This window comes from Pyrus communis, chromosome 1 (assembly GCF_963583255.1).
Source record: "Pyrus communis chromosome 1, drPyrComm1.1, whole genome shotgun sequence".
In the NCBI taxonomy this organism is placed as follows: Eukaryota; Viridiplantae; Streptophyta; class Magnoliopsida; order Rosales; family Rosaceae; genus Pyrus; species Pyrus communis.
In genome coordinates, this window is record NC_084803.1 from 38,258,822 (window position 1) to 38,283,443 (window position 24,622).

Sequence of the window (24,622 nt, forward strand, 5' to 3'; positions counted from 1 at the left end):
TTACAGTTACATACACTAAAGTAATTTAATAAAGTTACAAATTCAGTGTTATAAGTTTTTTAATGTCAAGAGGTATTCTATATGAAATTGATCTAAATGATAAAGAGAAAGATTCAAACATAATTACATAAATGATAGCAAGTGATCATCTATTACAGTGGTGGAGATAAGTCTTGCCTTCATAGTGTGGTTCGAACTCATTCGACTCTCTAATTTAACATCTAATCCAACAAATCTATCGTTTGACAGAAAAAAAATATAGTTAATTGGGTTCGAGGGAAGGAGGAAAAAAGGTGGGAGACTGTCGATGTGAGGAGGGCTATAAGAATGTTTGATTTCACTATACCACTAACTTATTTATGTTGTTACAGTTAACTTGACTAAGCCTATTTCCGCTACAATTAACATAATTTTTGTTTAGCTGCATGCCGCAAAATCACAATCACAATGTATGTATAAAAAAAAAAAATTAAAATCACAAAAATCTCTTGTCATGCATATCTTCTATATATAAAACCAGTAGGGCTTTTGAACAGTGGTTTTTGGGATCACAAGCTTCATAAAAAATAAGTGGATAGAAATGCCATTCAAACAAAAAACTTCAAAAACAGTTCAAAATAATACATCAAATGTGGTAAGGGTATTTTCATCATATAAACAATGTTTTTAATAAGTAACTTTTTTCTGTACAGTGTTTTTTTATTATTATTTATAATTAGTACCTAGTAATAATGTGATTCAATCAGCTTTTTATTAAATATTATTTCCTTTATTCTTAATGTAAATTCAATCGAATATGGATCAAAATTGAAAGACTAATTTTATTATCTTGATTCAGCTACTTTGATTGATTTATGAGAGATTTCTTCTCGCATGGTCTAATATTATTCATTTAAAACGTGTAAGCCGCACGTAGCATGCCGTGATTCAAAAAATATCTTCTCGTGCGTGCATAAAGGCTAGTCGAATTGTAATTTAACACTTAGAAAAATTGATTTCACCTAAAAAATAGGTATTTTTCATTGCCAATAAATTACAAAAGATTTGCATGCAGTCTAATATCCTACGAAATACCGTATTAAATTCTACCTATGTGCCCTACGTTCTAAACTTCCAATCCTCTTCATTTGTAATAGTTCCGAATAGTTCCCTTCTCGATAATAACAAAATTGAAAAGAAAATTACAAAAGAAGAAAAGTATGGCATGTGGGACCCCACTGCAGAACCAATCCATGTGAGTGGAAAATCTGGTTTAGCGCGAAATTAGGACCACCATCCTCTCCGATGCGGATTCTCATGATTAAGGAATGTGGATCGTTTGATGAAAATTTAACGGTTACAAATAATATGATTTTTTTAAAGTTATAATAATTATAATCGTTGAATTTTCATCCAACGATACATATCCCATGATCATAAGGATCCTCATCCTTAAATTAAGAGAGGATCCTGATCCCGAAATTAGACCAAAAAAGCGTGTTCCCATTACAACGTTCGGAATTTAGGAACATTATTATTATTTTTTTCGGCTGATATAAATAATTAAAAAAAAGCTAAAAAACAAAAGCTCCGGGCTCCGCTCTGCCACGTCGACTACCCGTTACTTGTTGACGGCTACGTCGGAAAAGCATTTTATTTTCCATTAATAATCTAACGTTAGAACTTTTAATTAATTTAATAAATAACCTTTTTTGATGAAGATTAATTAATTACACAATCCAATTTATTTCCTTCTACGTCGCCGTTTTGGCTTCCAAATCCAAAATATTCTTGCCTATTCGACCGCGTACGAGATTCGTTGGGATTTTTGAAAATCTATAACAAAGAAAAGGAAAGCAAAAGACGAAATCCTAAATTAATTAAGAAAAGAAAATAGAAAGAAAGAAGTCAGAATATAGTTCACAGTGTGAGTGGCAGATTTCCACACCCAGAAGAAACAGAGATCATTAAACAAGCACGTCTTCTGAAATAGCTTTTCGCAGAAGCACTTTTCTCTTCCAAAATCTCGCTGATTTTACTACTTCTTCTCTGAAATCCCTCTCTCTCATTTGGGTTTTCTGCATTGCCATATGTAAGTTGTTTGTGGGTGGTGGGAAGATTCTGGAGAAAAAAAGTTGATTTTTTTTTATTTTTAAATTTTTGGTTTGTGGGTTTTGAATCAGGTAAGGGAAGAATCCAGAAGAGATGTTCACTGAAGGACTTGATAGGAGCGCCCTTCGTTGGGTTAGAGAGGTTTGTGAGGATAAATCATACTCTCTTTCCTTTTTTTTTTTTTTTTTTAAGTAAAAATAAATAAATAATAAAGTAGAGTTTGATTTATACTGTTGTTTGAGTGAATGCTGCTTCTTGTTCTAGTGTGTTTGGGAATTTAGGATCTGGGTTTGTGTTAATTTTGCATGTGCGCTTCAAAGTCAGAAAATTTTGTTCTGAATTCTGAAATTTGGATTTATGGGTTGTGTTGCTTTATCAGAAGGAGGAAGTTCCATTTTCGGGTTCTAATTTGCGGCCCAGGATTGATCCGATTATGCACATTCGCAATGGTAGTGGCGGCAGGGGGTTTGGACTCCCCCCTCCGTCTAAATTTAGAAGTGGACACTTGCCCTCCAATGCCATACCGGTTCGGACAATTCCAGCCGATGGGGATGAGAGTGGGTCTGCTTCTGATAATGACAGAACCACTGATTCAGAAGATGGAGTTTATGGAGGCAGGTACTCGCTGGATTCGTCACCGCAAGATGATAGGGTTCCCAGTGCTGCTGCTCATAGGTATGGGAAGCCGTCGCAAGGGCAGACCAATTATGGCAGTGATTATACTTACTCAGATGTCAGTTCCTCGATGGACACTGTTGTGGGGAGACAGAAACCTGTGGCAGAGAGATTGGTGAGGGGAGCGAGGAAGTATCCAGTTGCGCAGAATGGTTATATGGAGGACGAGTCATCTGATTCAGCTGCAAGCTCAGAGTTTTCTACTTCACGTAGGAACTTGGAAAGTGCTGCTGAAAAGGTTTGTGAATTTATATCTTTAATTGTATCTGGATTGTTGTTTGACATCCAAGACAGCATGCTATCACTTACACTCCTACTTGAGATTCTAAAGTTATGCTGACTAAATCATTGTTAGTTAATAACTGTTGGATAACATTTCCTTTTATTCACCCCTACTAAAAAGAGTTGGTAAAGCTAAAATTGGTAAGGCAAAAGTTTTATTTATGTATCGAGGGACTCTCTATCTAACAGACCAGCATTGCAGCATAATAATTTTCAAGGTATCTAAATGGTGTACTACCGCACTGATTCTCTTTCTGAACCTGTCCATTTTGCAGAATTTGCATTCCACAAACCTGCAGAGTAAAAATTTTCCTGATGACGATGTTCCCAGTGCACCACCCTTTAGTGGTGCAACTCAGGAAATTAGACAAGATGATGAGAAAAGTCCTACTAGAGTGCATAGGACACCGCATGCTACTTCTCCATCTGAATTCAAAACAACCCCTGGTAAAAAGCAGGATGTTGTTACTGGAAATGGGAATCTTGAACAGTTTGCAAGGTATGCATATTACTGCAGTCCTATTTGGAAACAATGGCATGCATCTGTGCTTATGTTGGAAAGAAACATGAAACTTTTTGTTTCACAAACTTAAGTACTTGAAGCATGCTGCTATTTTACATTTCTCAGTCATACAGTTTGTCACATAAGTATGTTTTAGTTTCGGTAACTGGACCAACTTATGTCAATCTCTGTTCACAGAACTACAACTAGTTCCGAAGCTGCTGCGCCATCATGCCCAGCTCGGCTCCCAACATATTATGCAAGGTATCTCTAACCAATGCCATAATTGTTTTTTAGGTTTAACCTTTGTTTCTGTCATCTAAAATGTATTGACTTTATGTGCCATAAACCAATATCAGTGCTCTAGGGCCATGGCATGGTGTCATTGCATATGATGCATGTGTGCGTTTGTGCCTTCATGCTTGGGCAATGGAATGCATGGAAGCTCCCATGTTCTTGGAAAATGAATGTGCTCTTCTACGAGATGCATTTAGGTGAGTCCATTCTCTTTATCACCTTATTCCCATTCTCTTTATCACCTTATTCTCCTATCTTAAACTTAATTTAGACGGCTTTTCATGGCATTCTTATTAGACCCTGTATAATTACGTGTCTGTTGCCAGTTTTGTGTTCAAATCCTCACATGGATTCATATTCTAAAAAAAGTTATGCAACATAGCAAATTAATATAATTGAGTTTATGGTTTGACTAAGCCAGAAGTGAATTAGGTTACGATGGGTTTTGAGAAAAAAAGTTTGAACCTTATGGGAGTTCAGTGATGTTGACATTGTTTCTGATCAGGCAATTAGTAAAATATTTAGTGTTGAAAGCTTAAACTAGTACAGTGAATGATGTGAAAAACTTCTTTACTTTTATCTTTTCCACCATTGACACTCCATCTCATTAAAACCTTGCTGTCAAACTGTAGTTTACGACAAGTGCTTTTACAATCAGAGGAAGAACTGTTGGCAAAGCAGACTTCAGAGCTTGCAAGTGAGAAAGCTGCTCCAAAACCAAAGAAAGTTGTTGGCAAAATGAAAGTGCAAGGTAGCATCTAACGCCTGTTTTTAAATTCTTACTATTCAAGTGCGTGGTTATGAGATCATTCTGAATTCTTTTTCATTGTACAGTGCGCAGAATTAAAATGGGCCTGGACCCACCTACCGGGTGCAGTATTTCGTCTATAAGGCCACCAGTAATCAAACTGGAATCCATTCGTTATCATCTCTCCAGCTTCCAGTCTACACTTGCCTCTGGATGGCAAGCCCTTCGAAAGATTCGAGTTGCACCTCGGGTACCTGCAAATGGTTCTTTTTCACGTCAAAGCTTGGCATATGTGCATGCTGGTACTCAGTATATAAAACAGGTGTCTGGACTTTTGAAAACTGGTGTAACAAGTCTACGTGACAGTTCGTCCTCATATGAAGTTGTGCATGGTATGAGCATGGAAAATTCAACTCTCTCTCTCTCTCTACATTTTATTTTGAAATGCCCCTTGTACCACAAGGATTGATGATAAAATTTCGTTCATTCAACCTGCACCATCTTTTACAATAATCTCGATATCCCACTTCACAGGGAAAGATCTATTGTCTTCAGGAGTATAATTGATAGTGTGCAACCTTTCGTACAACTTAGATGAGGGAAACCCATAGATATAGATATAGAAATATGCAATGAAACTCCATGCCCTAGTGCTTCCTGACAATTGGTGTACTCTAATCTGTATATCGAGACTATCTTAAAGCCTTGAAGGTTTATGTGCTTATTCTGTCATTAAATCATAGATTTAGTTTGTAAGTGTTTACTTTTAAACTGTGACTAGCATTTCTTGTATCCGTAACTTATGGCCACTTATAAGGGTGCCTCATTTTGTTTCTTTTTTGCATGCTACAGTTTTCTGATAGTCTGCTGTGTTTGTACTTTGTAGTGTATATAACATAATTCTTTCCAAATGTCTTTCATGAATTACTGGAATGTTAACCTTCACTTTTAACTGGCATCAGAAACGTACTCTTGTTTGTTAAGACTGAAAAGTTCAACTGAAGAAGATGCTGTCAAGATGCAACCTGGATCCGGTGAAACTCATGTCTTGTATGCTCTCTTGTTCTTTTTTACTAAGCAATATCTGCTTGAGAATGTTGAGAAAGGTACTGACACCTCTTACAGCTTTCCAGATAGTTTGGGAGATGATCTAATAGTTGAAGTCTTTGATTCGAAGGGAAAGCATTTTGGTAGAGTCATTGTTCAAGTGGCAACAGTTGTTGATGACCCAGTAATGCCTTCTTAATCCTTAGGGTGGTAGCTTTAGGATAAATAAAAGCTATAATGGTTCTGGCAGAAAGGCTAATTTTATTGTTGATTGCAGGCTGACAAGCAACGCTGGTTCTCTGTCTATCGTGAACCAGAACATGAACCTGTGGGAAAGATGCAGCTATCTACATATTATTCAACAAGTTCAGATGACAATCCCAAGGTGTTTATTTGTTACTTTAGTATCCTTAAAGATATATTAGCCTTGTTTATAAAGAGTTTCTCCATTTGTTGTTTCATTTATGAATTAGTTTTTTTTGTAATCTAATACAATGGTAATCCTTAAGAAAAAAAAAAAATCTTAGTTTAATTGTCGTACAAGGTTAACTACACACTTGTATCTTGACGGGTTCAAGAAGTGGATGTAGAAATGATCGTCTGATTGCTTTTTGTTATCAGGTGTTAGGATCCATAGATATATAGTATATATTTGGTATGACTGACAGGACCTTAGAAGAGAATCTCTTCAATTTTAGTTTTAACTGGTGTATAACAGTATTTAGCTCAAGGGTTTCTTCCAATAGCACAATAATGTATACCCTCATTAAATATTGTGCTGTAATCTTCTAAAGATGAAGGAATGATAAGATTTGAATCTTTTCTTGAGTGATTTCTCGTATTATTCCTCAGCAATGTATATTAGCCACCATGTTCCAGTCCTGGGCCAAAAAAGGATAAGGAAAAAAAAAAAAAAAAAAAAAAAAACAAGAAAAGGGAAGAAAGTATATAGTTATTTATTTTATTATTATTTATAATTTGGACTTTAATATCGTACAAAGAATGATTATTAATCCATTAGCTGAATGTGGGAACATGGATACTTCCATTATATACGATGTATTGCAAAATGCCTTTTGTGATATTGGTTTTGCTTTTGTGGTTCAGTGTGGCTCTGTTGCAGAAACAGTTGCATATGACCTTGTTTTAGAAGCTGCTATGAAGGTTCAGCATTTTCAACAAAGGAATCTAGTGGTGCAGGGTCCATGGAAATGGCTTTTAACTGAGTTTGCAACATATTATGGTGTTTCTGATGTATACACCAAGCTGAGGTAATGGAATGTTGTTGGATTGATAGCTTGTTTCTGTTAAAATGATATGCCCATGTGAATGATTGTTATAAGCTGCTTCTTTTTGTTCACTGATTCCATATCCGAGTCTTGCTTCTAATATGAACATCTTGATTAGGTATCTCTCTTATGTTATGGATGTAGCTACACCAACAGCTGATTGCCTCAACTTGGTGTACGATTTGCTAAGGCCTGTTTTGATGAAAGGCCATAACAAGAGCACGCTGAGTCACCAAGAGGTATTCTTGAATCATTGTTGCTTTTGATATTAACTTTTATGTTGTGGCATGCTTTTTGCTTATTGCATTTTACTTTCTTGTCATTTCTATCATAACAAAATGTCTAATACTTTTGTTTTCACAGAACCGAATCTTAGGAGAAACTAAGGATCAGATTCAACAAAGTCTTGCTCTAGCTTTCGAGAATTACAAGTCCTTGGATGAGTCATCACTTTCAGGAATTATGGAGGTCTTTCGACCTGCGACTGGGCATGCTGCACCTGCATTGGAGCCTGCTGTCAAACTTTACACGCTTCTTCATGATATCTTGTCTCCCGAGGCGCAGACTGCTTTATGCCACCATTTCCAGGTTTGAGAAATTTCCCTTTATTTAACAATGATTTGCGTGGGTGATATATCTGTTCTTTTCTCTAATTGTTTTAAGTGACTGGCCAGGTTGCTGCGAGAAAGAGATCACGGAGGCACTTAGCTGAGACAGATGAATATATTACTAGCAATAGCGATGGTATATTGCTTGATAGTTTGAGTATGGCGACTGCTTACCAGAAAATGAAATCTTTGTGCCTTAACATTAGGAATGAAATCCACACTGATATTGAGATCCATAATCAGCATATACTCCCCAGGTACACAGGTGAAACCGTCAAGTGATACTCTCTCAAATCTGATTTCATTTTTTTTTTTTTTTTTTGGGCAAAATATTTGTCCATTAGAGGCACTATCTAGTATTTGTAAACAGTTTGCTTGTTTTATTGTTATGAAATGAAATGATGATAAAAAGCTATCACTTGTGGTTACATTATTGAAAACCTACGCCAATTGATATTTTGACATATGGTGCTGAATCTTGTGTTGAGGTCTGACGTCTTATGTATATATGATCCTGTTCCTATCACACTATCTTTAGCAAAAATAATTATTTCATGTGCATAGGTGCTCTGAGGTGAAATTCTTATGCTATCTGCTGTACACTAATGATCCATTGGTTTAACTGAATAGCTCAAAATAGATACACTTCCCCTATCTCTGGTCAATGGATCTTGCTATGGAATGTGAGAGGATGCCCCTTGAAAATTTAGGCCCTAGGTGAAAGGAAAACTAGAAATTACCCTTTTGATATTTTATATTTAGTATGAATAGTGTCAACTAAATCTCCATATTATTAAGAAGAGTTTTATTAGTCATTTTCCTCACATTTTGAGATGCAAAAACCACTGATTTAAGTCTTTGTTAACATTTTAATATATGCTTTAGTTTGTTTAATATTTCTTACGACATGGCTGATCATAGTTAAGATATTAATTTGACTTTCTTTGTGATTGTGAAAATATAGAAAAGCTGTATTGTTTACTCAAACCAGTGCAGTGGTTTGTTTGGCTGTTTGATGTTGGACAGATATAATTCTGATGCTTTATTTTTCATTGCACAGTTTTGTAGACCTCCCACATCTGTCAGCATCAATTTACAGCACAGACCTATGCAGTAGATTGCGTGCTTTCCTCATTGCTTGCCCCCCAACGGGTCCTTCATCCCCTGTAGGAGACCTTGTTATAGCCACATCAGATTTCCAAAGAGACCTTTCCAGTTGGAACATCGGGTAATGTTAATTTTGTTACTACTACTATTGTTAACACTTAATTATATTATTTGGTTTGCATTGTCCTAATTCATTTTCTTTGTTATCTCAGTCATATTAAAGCTGGCGTTGATGCAAAAGAATTGTTCCACCTCTATATTATGCTGTGGATTCAAAATAAGCGTGGATCTTTGCTCGAAGCATGCAAATTAGACAAGGTACTTATGTTATTAAGTGTTATTGTGTATGAAATTTATCTCAAATGAGTCGGTACTCTTTTTGTGGTGGTTTATCAACAATTTTATACCTGCATCTTTGGAGGGCTATGCTAAACGATGCTTCTAAAGATATCCTCACTCATATAAACTGGTGTACGTTCAATAAGGTATCTAAAGATTATACACTTGTAGGTAAAATGGTCAGGAGTTAGGACACAGCATTCGACGACTCCTTTTGTGGATGAAATGTATGATCGTCTGAAAGCAACTTTGAGTGACTATGAGATCATCATTTCCAGATGGCCTGAATATGCCTGCATTCTGGAGAATGTAAGTTGGATTCCTCATGTCGTCTTTGGTCTACTTTGGTTTTTCTCATCACCATCGTTCATTTTGAACTTATCCAACAATTTATTGTTGGACTTACACATATGTACCACATCCATGAATGTGGGATCCACCTTCTTCATTCATTTGCTTAATTAATTAATCTTTTTCATACTTTAAACATGATGGTTAAAGAATAGAATACAGAGCTATTTGTTTTGCTTAAGGAATATGACATTTAGTGTTATAACAGTCTTGTTCATCCACATATTTTTGTATCCAGTTTATAAAAAATAATCGTTTCCTTATTTTATAATTTTTATTTTATTTTTGGTTTTTTGGAGGTTTACAAATTGAGTTTCTTGTCATCCGGTTATGGCTTCTTATTTTCTTGGCTTGCTTAGTTCAGAGTGAATCTCTCTTTATGCATCATTTTTGTCCTTATATTCCACATTAGAATTTGAATCCAGAAAATTGTCCTTGTGCGTTATGACGTTATCATATTAGAAATAGAAATAAATATACATATATTAAGCTTGTTTGGTAATTCCAAGTACGTTTCAATACAAAGGCTATTGCTGATGTCGAGAAGGCAATCATAGAATCTCTAGACAAGCAGTATGCAGACATCCTGTCACCATTAAAGGAAAATTTGGCCCCAAAGAAATTTGGCCTCAAGTATGTTCAGAAGCTTGCCAAAAGGTCTGTGAGCGCCTATACAGTCCCTGAAGAGGTTAGTTGACTATTAGAACTTTGGGGTTATCTTCAAGTGTGTATTCAATGTTTTAAAAAATAAAACTAAAAATTGATGATTGCATTTCAGTTGGGAATTCTGTTGAATTCGTTGAAGAGAATGCTTGATGTCCTTCGTCCCCAAATTGAAGTTCAGTTCAAATCATGGGGTTCCTGCATTCCGGATGGTGGGAACACAGTTCCTGGAGAGCGTCTCAGTGAAGTCACTGTAATGTTGAGAGCCAAGTTCAAAAATTACATACATGCAGTTGTTGAAAAACTTGCAGAGAATGTGAGTATCATTGTGGTTTGCACCTTTCTGTTTGAATTAGTTGTTGTGTGATAGTGTTACAAAATTAATGAGTATATGTTAAAAGAAAAAGAAAATGGCTCGGGAGATGATCTAAGTATAGATAAGATGGATGTAAAGGTTAAACATGTTAATTGCCAATCTGTCATAATGTACAAAATGCCTAATTTGTCCATCGAAGAATAATTAAAGCGTGTATTAATACATGTTCTGGTGTATAAAGATCTGAATTACTGGTATATTCGTGTAACGATCTGAATTACTTGACATATAAAAAGAACTGCTAGGCTTCTGCACATGTTTGCAGTAAGCAACCACTATCTGCTTCCATTCACTACCTGTGTGGATGCTTAAAATTATTAAGTAGTGATTTTTGTCAAGTGTCACTGATTTTCATGTTTATTGCAGTCAAAGTTGCAGAGTGCTACAAAACTGAAGAAGATTCTGCAAGATTCAAAAGAAACCGTGGTAGAATCTGATGTGAGAAGTAGAATGCAGCTTCTGAAAGACCAGCTGGCAACCACAGTTACTCACCTGCATACTGTGTTTGGGACTCACGTCTTCATTGCAATTTGTCGAGGTTATTGGGACCGAATGGGACAGGTAAATTCTTCAATCTAGCATTTCAAGAATTCAGGGCTCTGTGCTGATGCTTTTGCTCATCTAATGTCGGCTCTTTTTCTGTCGCAGGATGTTCTGAGTTTCTTAGAGAACCGAAAAGAAAATAAGTCGTGGTATAAGGGTTCTCGCATTGCTGTCTCTGTAAGTAGTGGTTGAAACCTTCCAACCTCGTTGCCTCTTTTTCTTCTTGGTATGGTTGTTTCCTTTCTAATGTGCAACCTTTTTCGTATTTGCAGATTCTGGATGATACATTTGCATCACAGATGCAGCAGCTGTTGGGGAACACACTGCAGGAGAAGGACGTGCAGCCTCCTAGATCCATAATGGAAGTCCGGTCTATTCTTTGCAAGGATGCTGCCAATCCGAAGGACAATACCTACTATTTTTAGGTGCAAGTGTATGAGGTGGGGAGACAGATTGCCTTTTTGTATCGACATGTATAAGCCGGGTGCTGCTTATTTTTGTAGAGGGAGCAAGCAACTCGGCTGCTCTCGAGTCACAAGAGAACTCAATGTTTCACATGTTTTTGCTCGAAAATATAGGATTGATAAACAATTTTTGTATTGACCAAATATTGGCTTAATAGATTTCCTTTTCACGATTTTATCCAACTATTTCTGAGTTTGTTCTTAGAAGTTACGATACCGATTTTGACCTTCCTCTTTTGGCCGTCTGCACTCCCTGACGGAATTTTAGTGTGTTAAAATCAAGTTGAATCTTAGAAATCTGATCGGTAAAATCCTTGTGAAATGAGCAAGTCGTTAATCTTACAAGCAAGCAAATCCCTGTAAATGGTGCTCATCGGTTGGCTTGCGAGCATCGACCAAAACAGGTTCAGGACCTTTTTTCTGTACAACCACCGTTTCCATGCACACCAACACGAAAAACGCAAAGGCATATCAGCGCGGATGAGGTACTTTTTGTACATTGAACAGAAGATTCAGAATCAAAATTGGATCATTAGCGGTGAAAGCGATTATAGTTTAAGCACGTATTAGAAACGGATTAGAGAACGGACTTGATAACTTAAACAGAGCCCTCCCATCCTTAATGAACTCAAGCTTTCATGACAACTCTGACAAATCCCATTTAACTTGTGAACGTCAAGACTCAAGATACATAAACTGCAAAATCCAAGCCGCACTTACATTACCTTGCATCTCACTTCGTCAAATAGGCTCAAAAGAGCATACATTACCTCGTATCTCATTTCAACTATAACTAACTCCTTCACCACGTACAACCTCACCAATGCGGTAAGCTTTATTAGCTCCATTTGCATCCTCAAGTATTCTATGGGCTGCCTCTCGACTCACAACAAGAACCATCCCAACACCCATGTTAAACGTTCGCAACATTTCAGCCTCTTCTATTCTTCCGGCCTAGGGTTAGAAATAAGGACAGTCAGAAAACTAGATTACGTAGTTTCAAGATGCCAGCTCAAAGCGATATATCTAACAAAAATTAGAATTCCAAAATTGGTTGCTGGATGTAATATATTTATACCTCTTGGATCCATTTGAAAACAGCTGGGACTTCCCAAGAACCATTATAGATGACAGCACCTAGGCCCTTCGGAAATACTCGAGGTATATTGTCCGTGAAACCACCCCCTGTGATGTGGGCTATCCCCTTTACACCTCCCTTGCTGATTATGTCAAGAACCTGTTATTGGTGCATGGAAAAAAAGAGGAGAGCGTTTTCAGCAACTAGCAAAACACCAGACAAGCACAAATGCAAAAGAATTGGAAGCGGGTTAGCATTCACCTGCTTAACGTATATCACAGTTGGGGCCATTAAAGCTTCACCTAACGTAATATCTTCCCCATGCAGCTGATCCTTCAGAGAAAGACCACTGTGAGCCAGAACCCTGTAAAGATATACCAGAAAAATTCTTGAGGTTGATTGCTTCCGTTACATTTAGTATATGAAAACCACTACACACTAATGTTGTTTGAGCAGCACCAACCTTCTCACGAGAGAGAAACCATTAGAATGAACCCCACTGGAGGGTAAGCCAATGAGCACATCTCCAGCCACAATGTTTTTCCCATCAACCACTGCATCTTTTTTCACACTTCCAACAGCAAAACCACTGAGGTCATACTCACCATCTGCGTAAAAATCTGGCATCTCTGCAGTCTGAAAATATATGCAATTCAGTGAGCCCTCCCTTAGCCAAAATATGTATAACAAGTGTACCAAATATAAGCACAAACACCATATATATACTAATTAACCGCAAGAAGACATGCTCGGCATATGCAATTCAGGGATCCATACCTTGTCAAAGTATTAATAAAGCGAGCGTGAAAGTAAAATGCTATTCATTCAAATTAACTGCAAAAAAATGCTTGATATACATATTAACACAAGAATTGATTATTTAGCATACCTCTCCACCTAAAAGAACACAGTCAGATTGTTTGCAACCATCGACAATACCTTTTACAACCTAGAAAAAGGTAAAACAAACAAAAAACGTGAGTAAGCTTCAATTAGTGATATGTATTTACACAACCCAAGAAACTCAGGCACTGTGAGCTCTACCTTTTCAGCAAGATCAACATCGAGCCGGCTTGTAGCATAGTAATCAAGGAAAAATAACGGCTTAGCACCAGAAGTAACAATATCATTGACACTCATAGCAACCTGAGAATCGAAACTGATTTAGAGCAGCAGTTTTCAACGACACATTGTGTACCACATGACAATTCATTCGAACAAGATTAGCATTACCAAATCAATACCAATGGTGTCGTGAATTCCAGTATCGAAAGCAAGCTTAAGCTTCGTCCCGACGCCATCTGTGCCGGCAACAAGGTATTTATCATCTGCAATCACCACAAAACTTGATCAGCGCGAGTAATCAAAAGTTCAAACAAACAGTGCACAAAAATTTCATCACCCCAAGTACTAAAAAATTCAAACAGCTAGCATGATATTCGTACCGAAAGGGAAAAGACCCCCAAAACCTCCAATCCCAGGAGCCATTTTTTTAATTCGCTGAACAAGTTCCGCGCCGGCGTCAATATCCACACCGGCGCCCTTATACGTCAGACCGACATTCCCGCTACCACTTTCTCCGGACTCGTTTTTTGAAGCTGAAAGCACGTGGCTTTTCCGGGAAGTTTCGGCAGAGGAAGACATGGACAGGGGGGAGAAGGCAGCGGAGTGAGACCCGGGTGAGAGTCTGCAGAGTTGGGTTTGGGCGGGGTTGGCGTTGGAGAAGGAGGGTCTGGGCGAAGTGGGAAAGCAGCGAGAGAGCTGAGTGTTTGGTATCAAGGAGGAGACCATGGCAACTGAACAGATGAGTCACTGAATAGCTGAGTTTCTGCCGAGAGCGACGGAGCTCAAAAAGAGAGAGTGGCGGGAATAAAACGCGAGCTGAAGCTCCACCTAGGGTTGTTGCTGTTGTTTTGTTAATTCTCCCGTCAACGAAACAGCTTTTGACTTATGCCTTATTTACCTTTTTGCCCTTGTAAGTACATTGGATTTTTTTTTTGAAGAACTAGTACATTGGATTTTGGAACTGTATGGTCGTCACATATTTGTGTCTCCCTTACTTCTTTGTCTTGGGCTTCATTTAAAATTGACTTACGTGTTAAAAGTTGAATTTTTTTTTTATATACAATATTAGGATCTGTTTGGTACTTTACTTGAATACAACTTTTTAAATTCAAAAATAATTTTTAAGTTTTAGGCCTTAAAAACTTGTTTCGTAAGATTATTTTAAAAAACTGAACTCAAAAATATATTTTATTTTCTAAACCATAAAAAATGAGTTTTTAGAGTTTTTAAACTTAAATTCAATCTTTTCATTTCTCTCACTCCTCCCCTCTCACTCCAAATCTCTCTCTCTCTCTCTCTCCTCTTTTTTTTACATTTCTCGTCTCTCTTTCAATCTGCTGTCTTCATTCTCTCGGTTCTTTCTCTCAATCCTCTTCCTCTCTATCTCGTCCGATCCTCTCTCTTCTTTCTCTTTCCTTCAATCATATCTTACTTTCTTTCCTCCTCTCTCCTCTTTCTCCTTCTCCTGCGACCCTCTCTTTTTAGATCTCTTTATCTAGTTTAAGTCGTAAGATTTAAAAATTTTAAATCAAGTTTTTGAGTCTTAAAGAAAATTGTTTTCAAGAAATGTTCTGAAAAATGTAAAAATTTTCAAACAGGATACCAGACAAGTCCTTAATTTTTTAAAAATTGTGAAAGCGTACGTGTCGCTTAGTTACTTCTTCATCTTAGTCCGAGTGTAAGTGTGGCTTCCACATCAAATTATAAATAGATCTCTAGCTTGTCAAGACATCAATTTACCAAAAGATTAGACAATCAATCAATCAAACAAACAAACAAAAGACATGAATTGAAATGATTTCAAACCATCGATGCAATGTTTGTGACTAATTTTGAAAATTACTTGAAACCTAAAAAGTCTAAAACGTAGTTGGCCCTATTTTTAACAATCACCATCTCCTTCACCACTCTTCTACATCCCTAATTTTTCCTATGTATCTTCTACGCGTAAAACTAAACAGAAAGCACATTAAATATTACCATCAAAGAAACAGAAAGCGCGTTAACGTTGACTTTTTTTTTCTTTTATCAAAGTGACAATAAAAACTGGAACAAGAAAAGTTGTGGTTCCGTCAAATCAACTATACATAAGCCACCCCATCATGACTGCTTACAACCTCACCAATGCGGTAAACATTCCTATCCTCCTCAAGTATCCTCTGGGATGCCTCCGGACTCACAACAAGAACCATTTCAATTCCCAGGTTAAAAGTCCGTCTCATCTCAGCCTCTTCTACTCTTCCGGCCTTCTGGATCCATTTGAAAATACATGGGACTTCCCATGAGTCTTTATAAATGTCCGCTCCTAGGCCTTTCGGGAACACTCGACGTATATTTTCTGTGAAACCACCCCCTGTGATATGAGCTACTCCTTTCACACCTCCCTTGCTTATTAGGTCAAGGACCTGCATGTTTTGGTGCAAAGCAATAATAAGTTAACAAAGAGTTCAATGATGGGAGCACTTGCACGTTGATTTTCAGCAGCTAGTTATTTAGTTAAACACAAACATGTATCTGCATAGTATAATAATGGGTTTGATCGATGTCGACCCTACCTGCTTAACATATATCACAGTCGGGACCATCAAAGCTTCGCCAAATGTAATACCTTCTCCACCAGGCAGTTGGTCCTTGAGAGAAACCCCAGCATCAGCCAGAACCCTGTAACAATATGAATGCAACAGTAGTAAGGTAGGACTATTTTGTAATGAGTCAGCGAGTCAACCGACCGGCCAGCGAGACAAAATTTAATCGCATACTGCAAGCTACTTGCCATAGACTACAATAGTGTCGTAGCTAACAAAAACTGAAAGTTAATTTTTATTTTAATTTTTTTAAATTTGTAATAGGCTGAAGCACCAACCTTCTCACAAGAGAGAAACCATTGGAATGAACGCCGCTGGACGGCAGGCCAATGATGACATCTCCGAGAACAATGTTTTTCCCATCAATGATCGAATCCTTTTTCACAGCTCCAACAGCAGAGCCACCCAGGTCATACTCCCCGTGTTTGTAAAGGCCCGGCATCTCTGCAGTCTAAAAACGTCCGCAGTTATCAGCAAGACGTGTATACCTTATAAAAAAGTTTGTATAAATTAAGGATTGCAAACATTAAGATTTATTCTGCATGTTCGGAAAGATTTAATCTCCAGCTCACAGAGTCACAGGCAATTAATGACGCGATTCAAAAAGACTAGTTAGTTACGAATACCTCTCCGCCTGACAGTTTACAGCTGCAGCCGGATTGTTGGCAACCATCGCGAATACCTTGTATAACCTAAACGACAGTGCAGAAGAAGAAACTTGGAATAAGCGATAGTGCAGTTAGTGGGCATACACACTGTCTGTGAACTGTACCTTAACAGCGATGTCAACATCAAGGCGGCCTGTAGCAAAGTAATCCTGCAAAGATAATGGCTTCGCCCCACAAGTAACGATATCATTGACATTCATGGCAACCTGAGAGTCGAACGGACGAACAAAGGAACAAACAAACGAAGATATAATGATTATAGTCGAGGTATTGCAAAAGCAATTATCAATTGAAAACAATATGTATATTAGAAACAGGTGGTCGATTACCAAATCAATGCCAATGGTATCATGAATTCCAGTCTCAAATGCAAGCTTAAGTTTAGTTCCAACGCCATCTGTCCCGTGAACAAGGCATATATATATCATCTGTTCAACATCATCACCATACAATTAAAATTACAAACAGCATACGAATAAAAATCAAACATTAATTAATTAGTTAATTATATACATTGATTAATCATACTTACCGCCGAGTATCTCATCGTGGACAATGACCCCAAAGGATCCAATTTCAGGAGCCATGGCTTTAATTTTATCAACAAGCGCCGTTCCAGCATCTATATCTACACCAGCATCCTTGTACGTCAGGCCTCCTCCTCCGGCGGCCTCCTGCTCCGGAGAAAAGACGCGCCTGCTCTGCGAAATTTTACCAGCTGATGATGATGATGATGAAGACAGAGAGATAAACCCAACTGACGATGGCGGCAGTCTACGTAGATGGGCTCCAGAGTAAGAGGATCTTAGCCAAGATGCTTGGGAGGCGCTGATCATGCCGTTGGCAGCCATTGTAAATTTGTAAGAGGGAGGACGACGGTTGTCTGGGACGGAGGGAGCAGAGGTTGCACTCTCCTGATATCACACGAATGACAAACGCTAATAATACACTCCTAAAGTGACTAAATTGAGTTGGACTCGCTAGTCCCATCCGTAGGGGCGCCGACACGACACAAACTAACTTTTCGATTTTCGGGTGGGCTCGTCCGAATAAAAATGCGGCAAATCCAATTTCTTTTGTAATATTTTATGCACATTTGACAACAACCGTCCAAACAAATATAATTAAATAAATACTCAATTCTTTTTTGTCCCTTACCTTATGCTTTTATGACTGATACTTCTCTCATTAGGTTAAATAATAAAGAATATTACATTAGACGGTAGTTCTCACTTTACTACTTTCAAATATTATAAATTGGCACATTGATACCTATAGTTTTATTCGTCTCACTTTTATACTTAAAGTTACGATTTGTTCCTAAAATCATACTTTCGTTGGTTTAGTTATTAAGTCCTTCATTAAACAATGACATGGCAAGCCTTTGGCCCCACCAAAAATTTAAAATTAGTCAAAAATCAAAACCATTTTTTATTACTAAAGAAACATAAATATTGAAAAGTTAAAAAATAAAATACAACAAAAAAACATGCTCTCTATCACTCCCATCTCCACTCGTGTAACCTCCTACACATCGTTGACTATCAAGTTTAATCCTGGATTGATGATTGTTTACGCAAGGGTTAAACTTTAGTGAATGTGAACATTTCATTATTTACGATTAGTTACATTTATCATTTAAGATGAGGAATGAGTTGAAATTCAACCTTAGACCTAACTTGGTGAAAACGAAAAAAGGTGGACATCGTCTATGCAACCAAGTAAGCTTGAGCAGGGCGATCCTCCTTCTACACCCAAGTTTGAAGCTCCCTCTTAATCGTTTAGAATTTAGAGTGGGGGAATAATCCATCACAAGGGTTCAACAATGAAAATCTTGTGACCGATGAAATCACTTGTGCACATTAGACCATAACATTGCGCATTAAAAATGCAAATGAGAATTGTTACCAAATAAAAGAAGAAGAAGATGCAAACCTGAACAAAGATATACGAAGAGATCCGGACCTCTGGAGTTTGAAGCGTCGATCATCAAAAAAGTTGTCTGTTTCAAACAAATAATTGATGATCAATACTAATTTTAATACATAATCAGGCGTAACATACCAGCCCTCGCCCTAAACGCGTAATATGACAATGATCAAAGCAACCACATGGTGTAAATCGGATAAGTGTATGGTTACCTAGGTGATGATATAGTCTTAAAGAATAATGTTCATCATCCATGACACAAAACACTTCCAACCACATTCTGTCATCAACGGAATCTACTGCAACTTGTGCTTGGTAAAATTTAACCTCATCGGCATCAACTGCCTCCAACATCACTTCATAATAACGTTGATAATAATATCCCGGGGAACACCACAACTCTTTCCTCATGCGCCGGCAGGTTGCCTTCAACACTCTCGAAATCTGCAGTTGGGCATTCTAGAAGAGAATGCCAAACCATAAGATGTAAACATTTAAACCATTAGTTTGCAAAACCATTAATAAAGTCTCTAAATCTTAAGCTACAAAAATAATGGCCATTATATTCTTACAAGCGATATTCTAATCGAAGCTACACTAATGCCCTACGCATAACGGCGGTAAGTTTTAATACACATATATGAGAATCAGATATTGATGATATGAGTTTATGCATACCTTAAGTAGGTTAGGAGGTCATGACCGGACTTCATAAACCATTGAATTCATAAACGGAGAATATCTGTTTAGTCAACTCCGCAATGGAGGCTATTGAGTTCATGACCGGACTTCTGAGGTATGCGTATTCCGATCCGCCTTACTCTAGCCCGGGTAAATCATGGTCCCACAAGTATCTTTGCTATAGAAGTTTCATAATGGGAATCGTTCAATTTCTTAATCTTCATTTGAAGATCATCCGTACAAAATATCATTCAAATAAGAGATTGTTAAGTCACCCAAATATATCAAATAAATCGACAGTGTATGTACCAAGTTACACGTTCATGATAAACAGCTGATTGAATTGATAGGCACGATATTCACAATAGGCTAGCCATAATAATTGATTCGAATTCCCTTTTGGCAGAGGTCGAACCTAAGATCTCTCACTTATAAGTGAAATGGAATACCATAGAACCGTAAAATTGGCTAAACTAATACATTTATATGACTAAACGATGTCCGATTCAAAATCTATGAGGCCGGGTGGCGTGACGCACACGGTTCTCCCCCGAACAAGCAATGTTTATGTTCAGTAGGTAGCTACATAACAATGAGATTGAAAATGAGAAAGCCCTTCCATTATGTTTCCACGATTCTTGTGTGTAAGATTGTTGGACAAAGACTTGTCCAAATTGCTTGAGTAAGAGAATTCCTTACCAATACCAAATGCCAACACGTTTGGAGAAACGTACATTCGGTACGTTAGACGTTTTTGCTTAATTTCAAAATCCGAGATAGAACGCAACAGATCTTGAATTTTCCTATGCGAAAAGTTAGCCTAATGCGATTGAAAACATCATTGGTGACATTATGCACAAGTAAATAAATATCTAAAATGTCCGACACATGTTCAATGCTGTGTTACATAAATTTGAACTGCACTCTTCAATCGGAAGCAAATATTTACAGGATTAAAATCATCAAGGAATCACGCCATTCGGTATCATGAAAAGAATGCCAGTAATGTTACGCACTTTTTGAAACACGAAGCTGCGTTGGAAGTACACAAAGTACTAAATACAAGAAGCAAATCCTGCTTTTCCCGGCAGCAGAGACAAATTAGATAAACTTTGATATAACTTCACAAGATGTCCAGAAGGCTTTCGAGGCAACCCTTATGATCACAGGGTTTTGGTATATCCTGTAAATAACGAAAAGAGAGGGTCAAATAAGAGAATTCAAATTAAGATCGAGACAACGATTTCTGTATAAAGTTACACCAGTAAAAAGTTCGGTAAGTAAACAAATTGTTTGATTAGAGAGTAATCCACAACATGCTGCATGATGAAGGTGAGAAATTCCAAAACCATCAGATTAGGTGAGAATGGGTTGAAGTAAGAGTAACCTACCCAATGGCAGTTGCCCCCCACGATGCTACATTATAGATAACTTTACTTCCATCCCATGCCTTCCGAAGCTTTCCCTTCTTCGTTTTCACTGAGAATGTTTTGCTAAGGGCTATACCAGAAATAGGACATCTAAGATTCCATTTGTAAAATGCGGACACCAAATCTAATCAAATAAAGCACAAAATGCATATGGCACTACCCGATTTGAAGCGAGAGTTTTTTATTCCGCTTAAACTTAAGAAGTAATTTAAAAACAGATATTAGACTCACCTGCCTGAAGTTGATTAGGGGTCAATTCCTGCAAATCAAACAGCAACCAATTAAAAAGAGTGGATACCTCCAACCAATCCAATTTGGCATATGAAACATGCCCAATTGACAAAAAAGAGGCTACATATGCACAATTTAAAAATCTGCCTGAATACTGGTTTGACAATCATAGAACGAAGATATTGACATGTCAATTCGACAAGTTAAAAATTCTGACACTAGTGCTAAAGTCTAATGGTTCATTACTAATGAATTCAATGGTTTGACCTCCTAACCTACTTGCATTGATCCACACGGTCAATGATATGTGGAAATACTAGCAGCAATAAAAGATGGAAACTACAAATGCAGTGACAGCCAAATCTCTTAGGTATGTCATGTCATTAGGTCATACATCACACACCAACCTACTTTATAAAAGACTACTAGATGGACTAAAAAGAAAAGTTCCACAAACTGTCAATAAGCAAGCTATTCTGTATGGTACTCCTAAGAGAAAAAAACCATTCTTTTAAAGGATGATGATGGGCTCTAAAGCAAAAGCAAGAGATCCATATCCACCTCACAGAGATGAGAATTTTAAGATGAAAATGATAGGAGTAATCAGAAAGGATCAATTTAAAAGACTAGTTGGTATAAACAGATTGTGAGTGGAACCAATTAGGTGCAAATAACAAGAAGCTACGCCTATGGCTATGTATTAGCATCACATCCATGTAAAGCCAGAATAATGCTAAGATGTCTTATGTGTGTGATGAGAATAAAAATGTAAAAATCTACGTAGTGAAACATTGGGAGTGGCATCTAAGAGTAATAACTCATAAGACACAAGAAACCGGCTACAGCATAGATGCACCCTAACAAAAAGGAAGAATAGTGGAAGTAAATGTAAAAGATCAAAAAGCCAACCAAGACTAACATGGATCAAGTAATAAAAAAGTTAATAACATACTACATGCCCAAGTATCGGCCATACAGGTCAATGCCAAATACTAGACTAGGATGAAACTAGGACCAACAGTGGGACCAAAATTTTCAATTAGCATTATGCATGTTTAACCCTAGCATATCCACAAAGCAGGATACATAATCAATCCCTGTGTTTCTTTTCCTTCATTCTCTTTGTAAAAACTAAGATGGATATACTATTCCGCTAGACAGTCATATAGGTTGAATTTTCTCAGTATGTCAATCATAGTGTTTTTTTTGGGCAGTGTGTGAATCATAGTTGCGATAGTATAAAATCAAATGAAGTAGCTGAGCAGAGTTTGAAGATACCTTAGTCTGTTTAAGGGACAACAGGTATGCAGCCATAAAGCACGCAATACCCTCTACTATATCTTCTTGCCTAACAAGAACATAATCTTCTTCGCCAGAGTTGCTATCCTCATCTTCCCATAGATCATTCTTACTAACCAGATCCCAAGAATTACCTTCTTCTGCTGCCACACAATAACAGTTTAGCATGTACACCATATAGAGAACTCGATCTCTAAAATGCAACTATCTTTGGATGCATACCAGGTATATTTTGGGAAGCTGATGCTTGTGCACTTTCTAGCTTTTGGAGGAAGTCGGGGCATTCAACTCTCGATTTAAGAAGGTCGCATAACTGCATCAAGATGCAAAATGTGTCTACTTCAGAATATGTAAAGTTTGCATAATAAAGAGTAACCGTCCCCCTTATTGGGAAAAAAAAAATCAATAGCAAAAGCAAAATTAGTGATACAAGGTTTCAGAATGGACTAGACAACTTTTGCGGACCACACCAATTTCTTCAGTGAAGATATCATAACACACAAAAAGATTGGATCAAGGACTCAGACGTCCGCTGCATCATGCCAGATTATGTATCGTTTGGCACATTTATTGTTTACAGAACTAATCAAAGCAATTAAGTCGTTCATGAAAAGCTACATCCTTTGACCTTATAAGAAATAACTGTCCACACCGACACTGTTATCAAACTTGACAATCGCCAGTAACCATAGTAATCAAGTCCGAAGCTTGCAATTAACTCAAAATTAACTACAGATTGTACCAGAAGCAGCTCGATTGCCAATTTTATTCAATATTTATGCCAATTTTCAAAATCAACTGAATCTCAATTTCAAACTCCAAACTAATTTGTTAAATTTCAAGCTATATATATACAATTTATCCCCAAAACCCCAAATTTCAACCCAAATCAATTCCCAAAACCTCTCAATTCCCACACAAAATCCTAAATTCATCAAAATCATCAACAATCCATACCTCATCGGCCTCGCAATCAGCCCGTGAACTAGTCGATCCCCGGCCCTGTCGGCGCTCGTCGTCAACGGCCGAACCACGAGAACTGTTATCGTCATCGTCTTCTTCGCCATCATCTCCACCATCCTCCTCGTCAGCACCCCCAGTTGTACCGAGCGACTCGAGCGCTCTCTGGCACTGCTCGAGCACCGCCTGCAGAGTCTTCCTCTTCACGCGGAGCTGATCCTTCTGCGAATCCACTCTCCTCAATTTCGCGTCGGCCGAGGGTTTCGAGCCGGAGACGACCTCGACCTCCATGGCTGCGAGCTTCGTAATAATTAAGATCCTGCGGCAGTTCTTCGATCGCTGACGAGGTCGGAAGGAAGAAGATATGGGAGTTTGGATCCGAAGATATTGTCGGGGTCGGCAGTTGCTGTTGCAAATTGCAATGCCACAACATGCGATTGATTAAAAGATTAAGGGGTTTTGTATTTTGTTTTCTTCTGGTGTTTTTCTGTCTTTTAAAATAGTTTATTATATATATATATATATATATTTTTTTTTTATTTTTTTATTTTTTTTGTGGGATATGGTTTTCGAAGAGGAAGGGGGATACAATTTTGTATTACATATATATACCAATACGCGACGTACTTTAATAATAAAAAAATAATTTACATGAATTTTTATTCTCTCTAATATCAGAAAATCAGAAAAGTACTTTGGTAGAAACAAAGCAGATCCTCTCCTAATGCGAACATTTCGAATTTTACAAACCAAATAATATCAGCTGCTCGCTTAAAATAGTACGGCTGAGATCAGTCTTCTTCTTTAACTTTCTCATCTCTCTTTCTCCTCAACATCCTTACCTTCTTTTCGACAAAGCAGTACCGAATAAATAGAAAGAAAGAAAAAAAAAATGGGAGGGGTTGAAGGTCGGGGAAATATGCAGTGGGAATTGGGTCGGGGAAAGTGAGTGATGGTAGGAGAATTGGATCCTCTCCGATCTCCAAACTGGGATCCTAGGAATCAATTAATACAAACTGTTCGTCAAAAATTGTTCAACCACAATTTTTTTTTGTTTTTTATATCTTCAACAGTAAGACAACCTCATTTTACATGAAAAATATAAAAAAGAAAAAACTGGCCACACGATTTTTTATAAACGTTTGTTATTAATTGATCCGCGGGATCTCTAGAAAGAATCTAATTCCAATGGTAGGGAGGTCCACAGGATCCGAATGGTTCAAATATGGAGAGGATATGTTCCTCTAGTGGTGTATATGTAAATTTTTAAATTTACGTATATTTTTATTTTATTATTATAATGTATTTAAGTTA

The 24,622-nt window shown here is 37.4% G+C and overlaps 4 protein-coding genes across 5 annotated transcripts; 1 reads left to right on the top strand and 3 right to left on the bottom strand.

The window, feature by feature from the left end:
- Positions 1-1,887: 1,887 nt before the first annotated feature.
- On the top strand, positions 1,888-11,565 carry LOC137708068 (uncharacterized). Its single transcript, XM_068447054.1, has 23 exons — positions 1,888-2,071; positions 2,163-2,232; positions 2,471-3,004; positions 3,324-3,547; positions 3,749-3,814; positions 3,910-4,044; positions 4,480-4,598; positions 4,682-4,987; positions 5,558-5,645; positions 5,721-5,826; positions 5,920-6,027; positions 6,750-6,913; positions 7,050-7,170; positions 7,295-7,519; positions 7,606-7,796; positions 8,600-8,767; positions 8,859-8,964; positions 9,157-9,294; positions 9,863-10,024; positions 10,115-10,315; positions 10,742-10,936; positions 11,024-11,095; positions 11,191-11,565. Exons 2-23 carry the CDS (start codon positions 2,185-2,187, stop codon positions 11,341-11,343), a joined length of 3,630 nt encoding a protein of 1,209 aa, XP_068303155.1. The 5' UTR covers positions 1,888-2,071; positions 2,163-2,184; the 3' UTR covers positions 11,344-11,565.
- Positions 11,566-11,893: 328 nt separating this feature from the next.
- On the bottom strand, positions 11,894-14,359 carry LOC137708077 (phosphoribosylformylglycinamidine cyclo-ligase, chloroplastic/mitochondrial-like). Its single transcript, XM_068447066.1, has 8 exons — positions 13,906-14,359; positions 13,694-13,788; positions 13,505-13,606; positions 13,350-13,409; positions 12,924-13,096; positions 12,722-12,824; positions 12,461-12,619; positions 11,894-12,336 (listed from the first exon to the last, which is right to left on the bottom strand). Exons 1-8 carry the CDS (start codon positions 14,249-14,251, stop codon positions 12,166-12,168), a joined length of 1,209 nt encoding a protein of 402 aa, XP_068303167.1. The 5' UTR covers positions 14,252-14,359; the 3' UTR covers positions 11,894-12,165.
- Positions 14,360-15,606: 1,247 nt separating this feature from the next.
- Positions 15,607-17,629, bottom strand: LOC137717824 (phosphoribosylformylglycinamidine cyclo-ligase, chloroplastic/mitochondrial-like). The gene is made up of 7 exons (XM_068457349.1): positions 17,302-17,629; positions 17,108-17,196; positions 16,883-16,984; positions 16,737-16,802; positions 16,389-16,561; positions 16,081-16,186; positions 15,607-15,930 (listed from the first exon to the last, which is right to left on the bottom strand). Exons 1-7 carry the CDS (start codon positions 17,627-17,629, stop codon positions 15,607-15,609), a joined length of 1,188 nt encoding a protein of 395 aa, XP_068313450.1.
- Positions 17,630-20,212: 2,583 nt separating this feature from the next.
- Positions 20,213-23,788, bottom strand: LOC137739589 (uncharacterized). 2 transcript variants are annotated; one of them, XM_068479222.1, is made up of 6 exons: positions 23,306-23,788; positions 22,571-22,661; positions 22,328-22,488; positions 21,050-21,077; positions 20,780-20,888; positions 20,213-20,571 (listed from the first exon to the last, which is right to left on the bottom strand). In XM_068479222.1, the coding sequence occupies exons 1-6, from the start codon at positions 23,597-23,599 to the stop codon at positions 20,490-20,492; spliced, it is 765 nt and encodes a 254-aa protein (XP_068335323.1). In that variant the 5' UTR covers positions 23,600-23,788; the 3' UTR covers positions 20,213-20,489. The 2 variants fall into 2 exon arrangements, with proteins under 2 accessions (XP_068335323.1, XP_068335316.1); XM_068479215.1 differs by having other exon boundaries at positions 22,328-22,491.
- Between the last annotated feature and the right edge of the window lie 834 nt (positions 23,789-24,622).

What these genes read in the sequence shown, in the direction of transcription:
- LOC137708068 (XM_068447054.1), top strand. Translation starts at nt 2,185, where the DNA reads ATGTTCACTGAAGGACTTGATAGGAGCGCCCTTCGTTGGGTTAGAGAG. An exon ending in TCCGGTGAAACTCATGTCTT is followed by an intron (nt 5,646 to 5,720) that starts GTATGCTCTCTT and finishes CACCTCTTACAG; the next exon opens with CTTTCCAGATAGTTTGGGAG. An exon ending in GTTCAGATGACAATCCCAAG is followed by an intron (nt 6,028 to 6,749) that starts GTGTTTATTTGT and finishes TTTGTGGTTCAG; the next exon opens with TGTGGCTCTGTTGCAGAAAC.
- LOC137708077 (XM_068447066.1), bottom strand. Translation starts at nt 14,251, where the DNA reads ATGGTCTCCTCCTTGATACCAAACACTCAGCTCTCTCGCTGCTTTCCC. An exon ending in GTGTTCTTTTAGGTGGAGAG is followed by an intron (nt 13,097 to 13,349) that starts GTATGCTAAATA and finishes ATATATTTTCAG; the next exon opens with ACTGCAGAGATGCCAGATTT. An exon ending in GGTTTCTCTCTCGTGAGAAG is followed by an intron (nt 12,825 to 12,923) that starts GTTGGTGCTGCT and finishes ATATCTTTACAG; the next exon opens with GGTTCTGGCTCACAGTGGTC.
- LOC137717824 (XM_068457349.1), bottom strand. Translation starts at nt 17,629, where the DNA reads ATGGCTGCCAACGGCATGATCAGCGCCTCCCAAGCATCTTGGCTAAGA. An exon ending in ATGTTGACATCGCTGTTAAG is followed by an intron (nt 16,803 to 16,882) that starts GTACAGTTCACA and finishes ACTGTCGTTTAG; the next exon opens with GTTATACAAGGTATTCGCGA. An exon ending in GTAAACTGTCAGGCGGAGAG is followed by an intron (nt 16,562 to 16,736) that starts GTATTCGTAACT and finishes GGACGTTTTTAG; the next exon opens with ACTGCAGAGATGCCGGGCCT.
- LOC137739589 (XM_068479215.1), bottom strand. Translation starts at nt 23,599, where the DNA reads ATGGAGGTCGAGGTCGTCTCCGGCTCGAAACCCTCGGCCGACGCGAAA. An exon ending in AGCTTCCCAAAATATACCTG is followed by an intron (nt 22,492 to 22,570) that starts GTATGCATCCAA and finishes ATTGTGTGGCAG; the next exon opens with CAGAAGAAGGTAATTCTTGG. An exon ending in CCCTAATCAACTTCAGGCAG is followed by an intron (nt 20,889 to 21,049) that starts GTGAGTCTAATA and finishes TTTCTGGTATAG; the next exon opens with CCCTTAGCAAAACATTCTCA.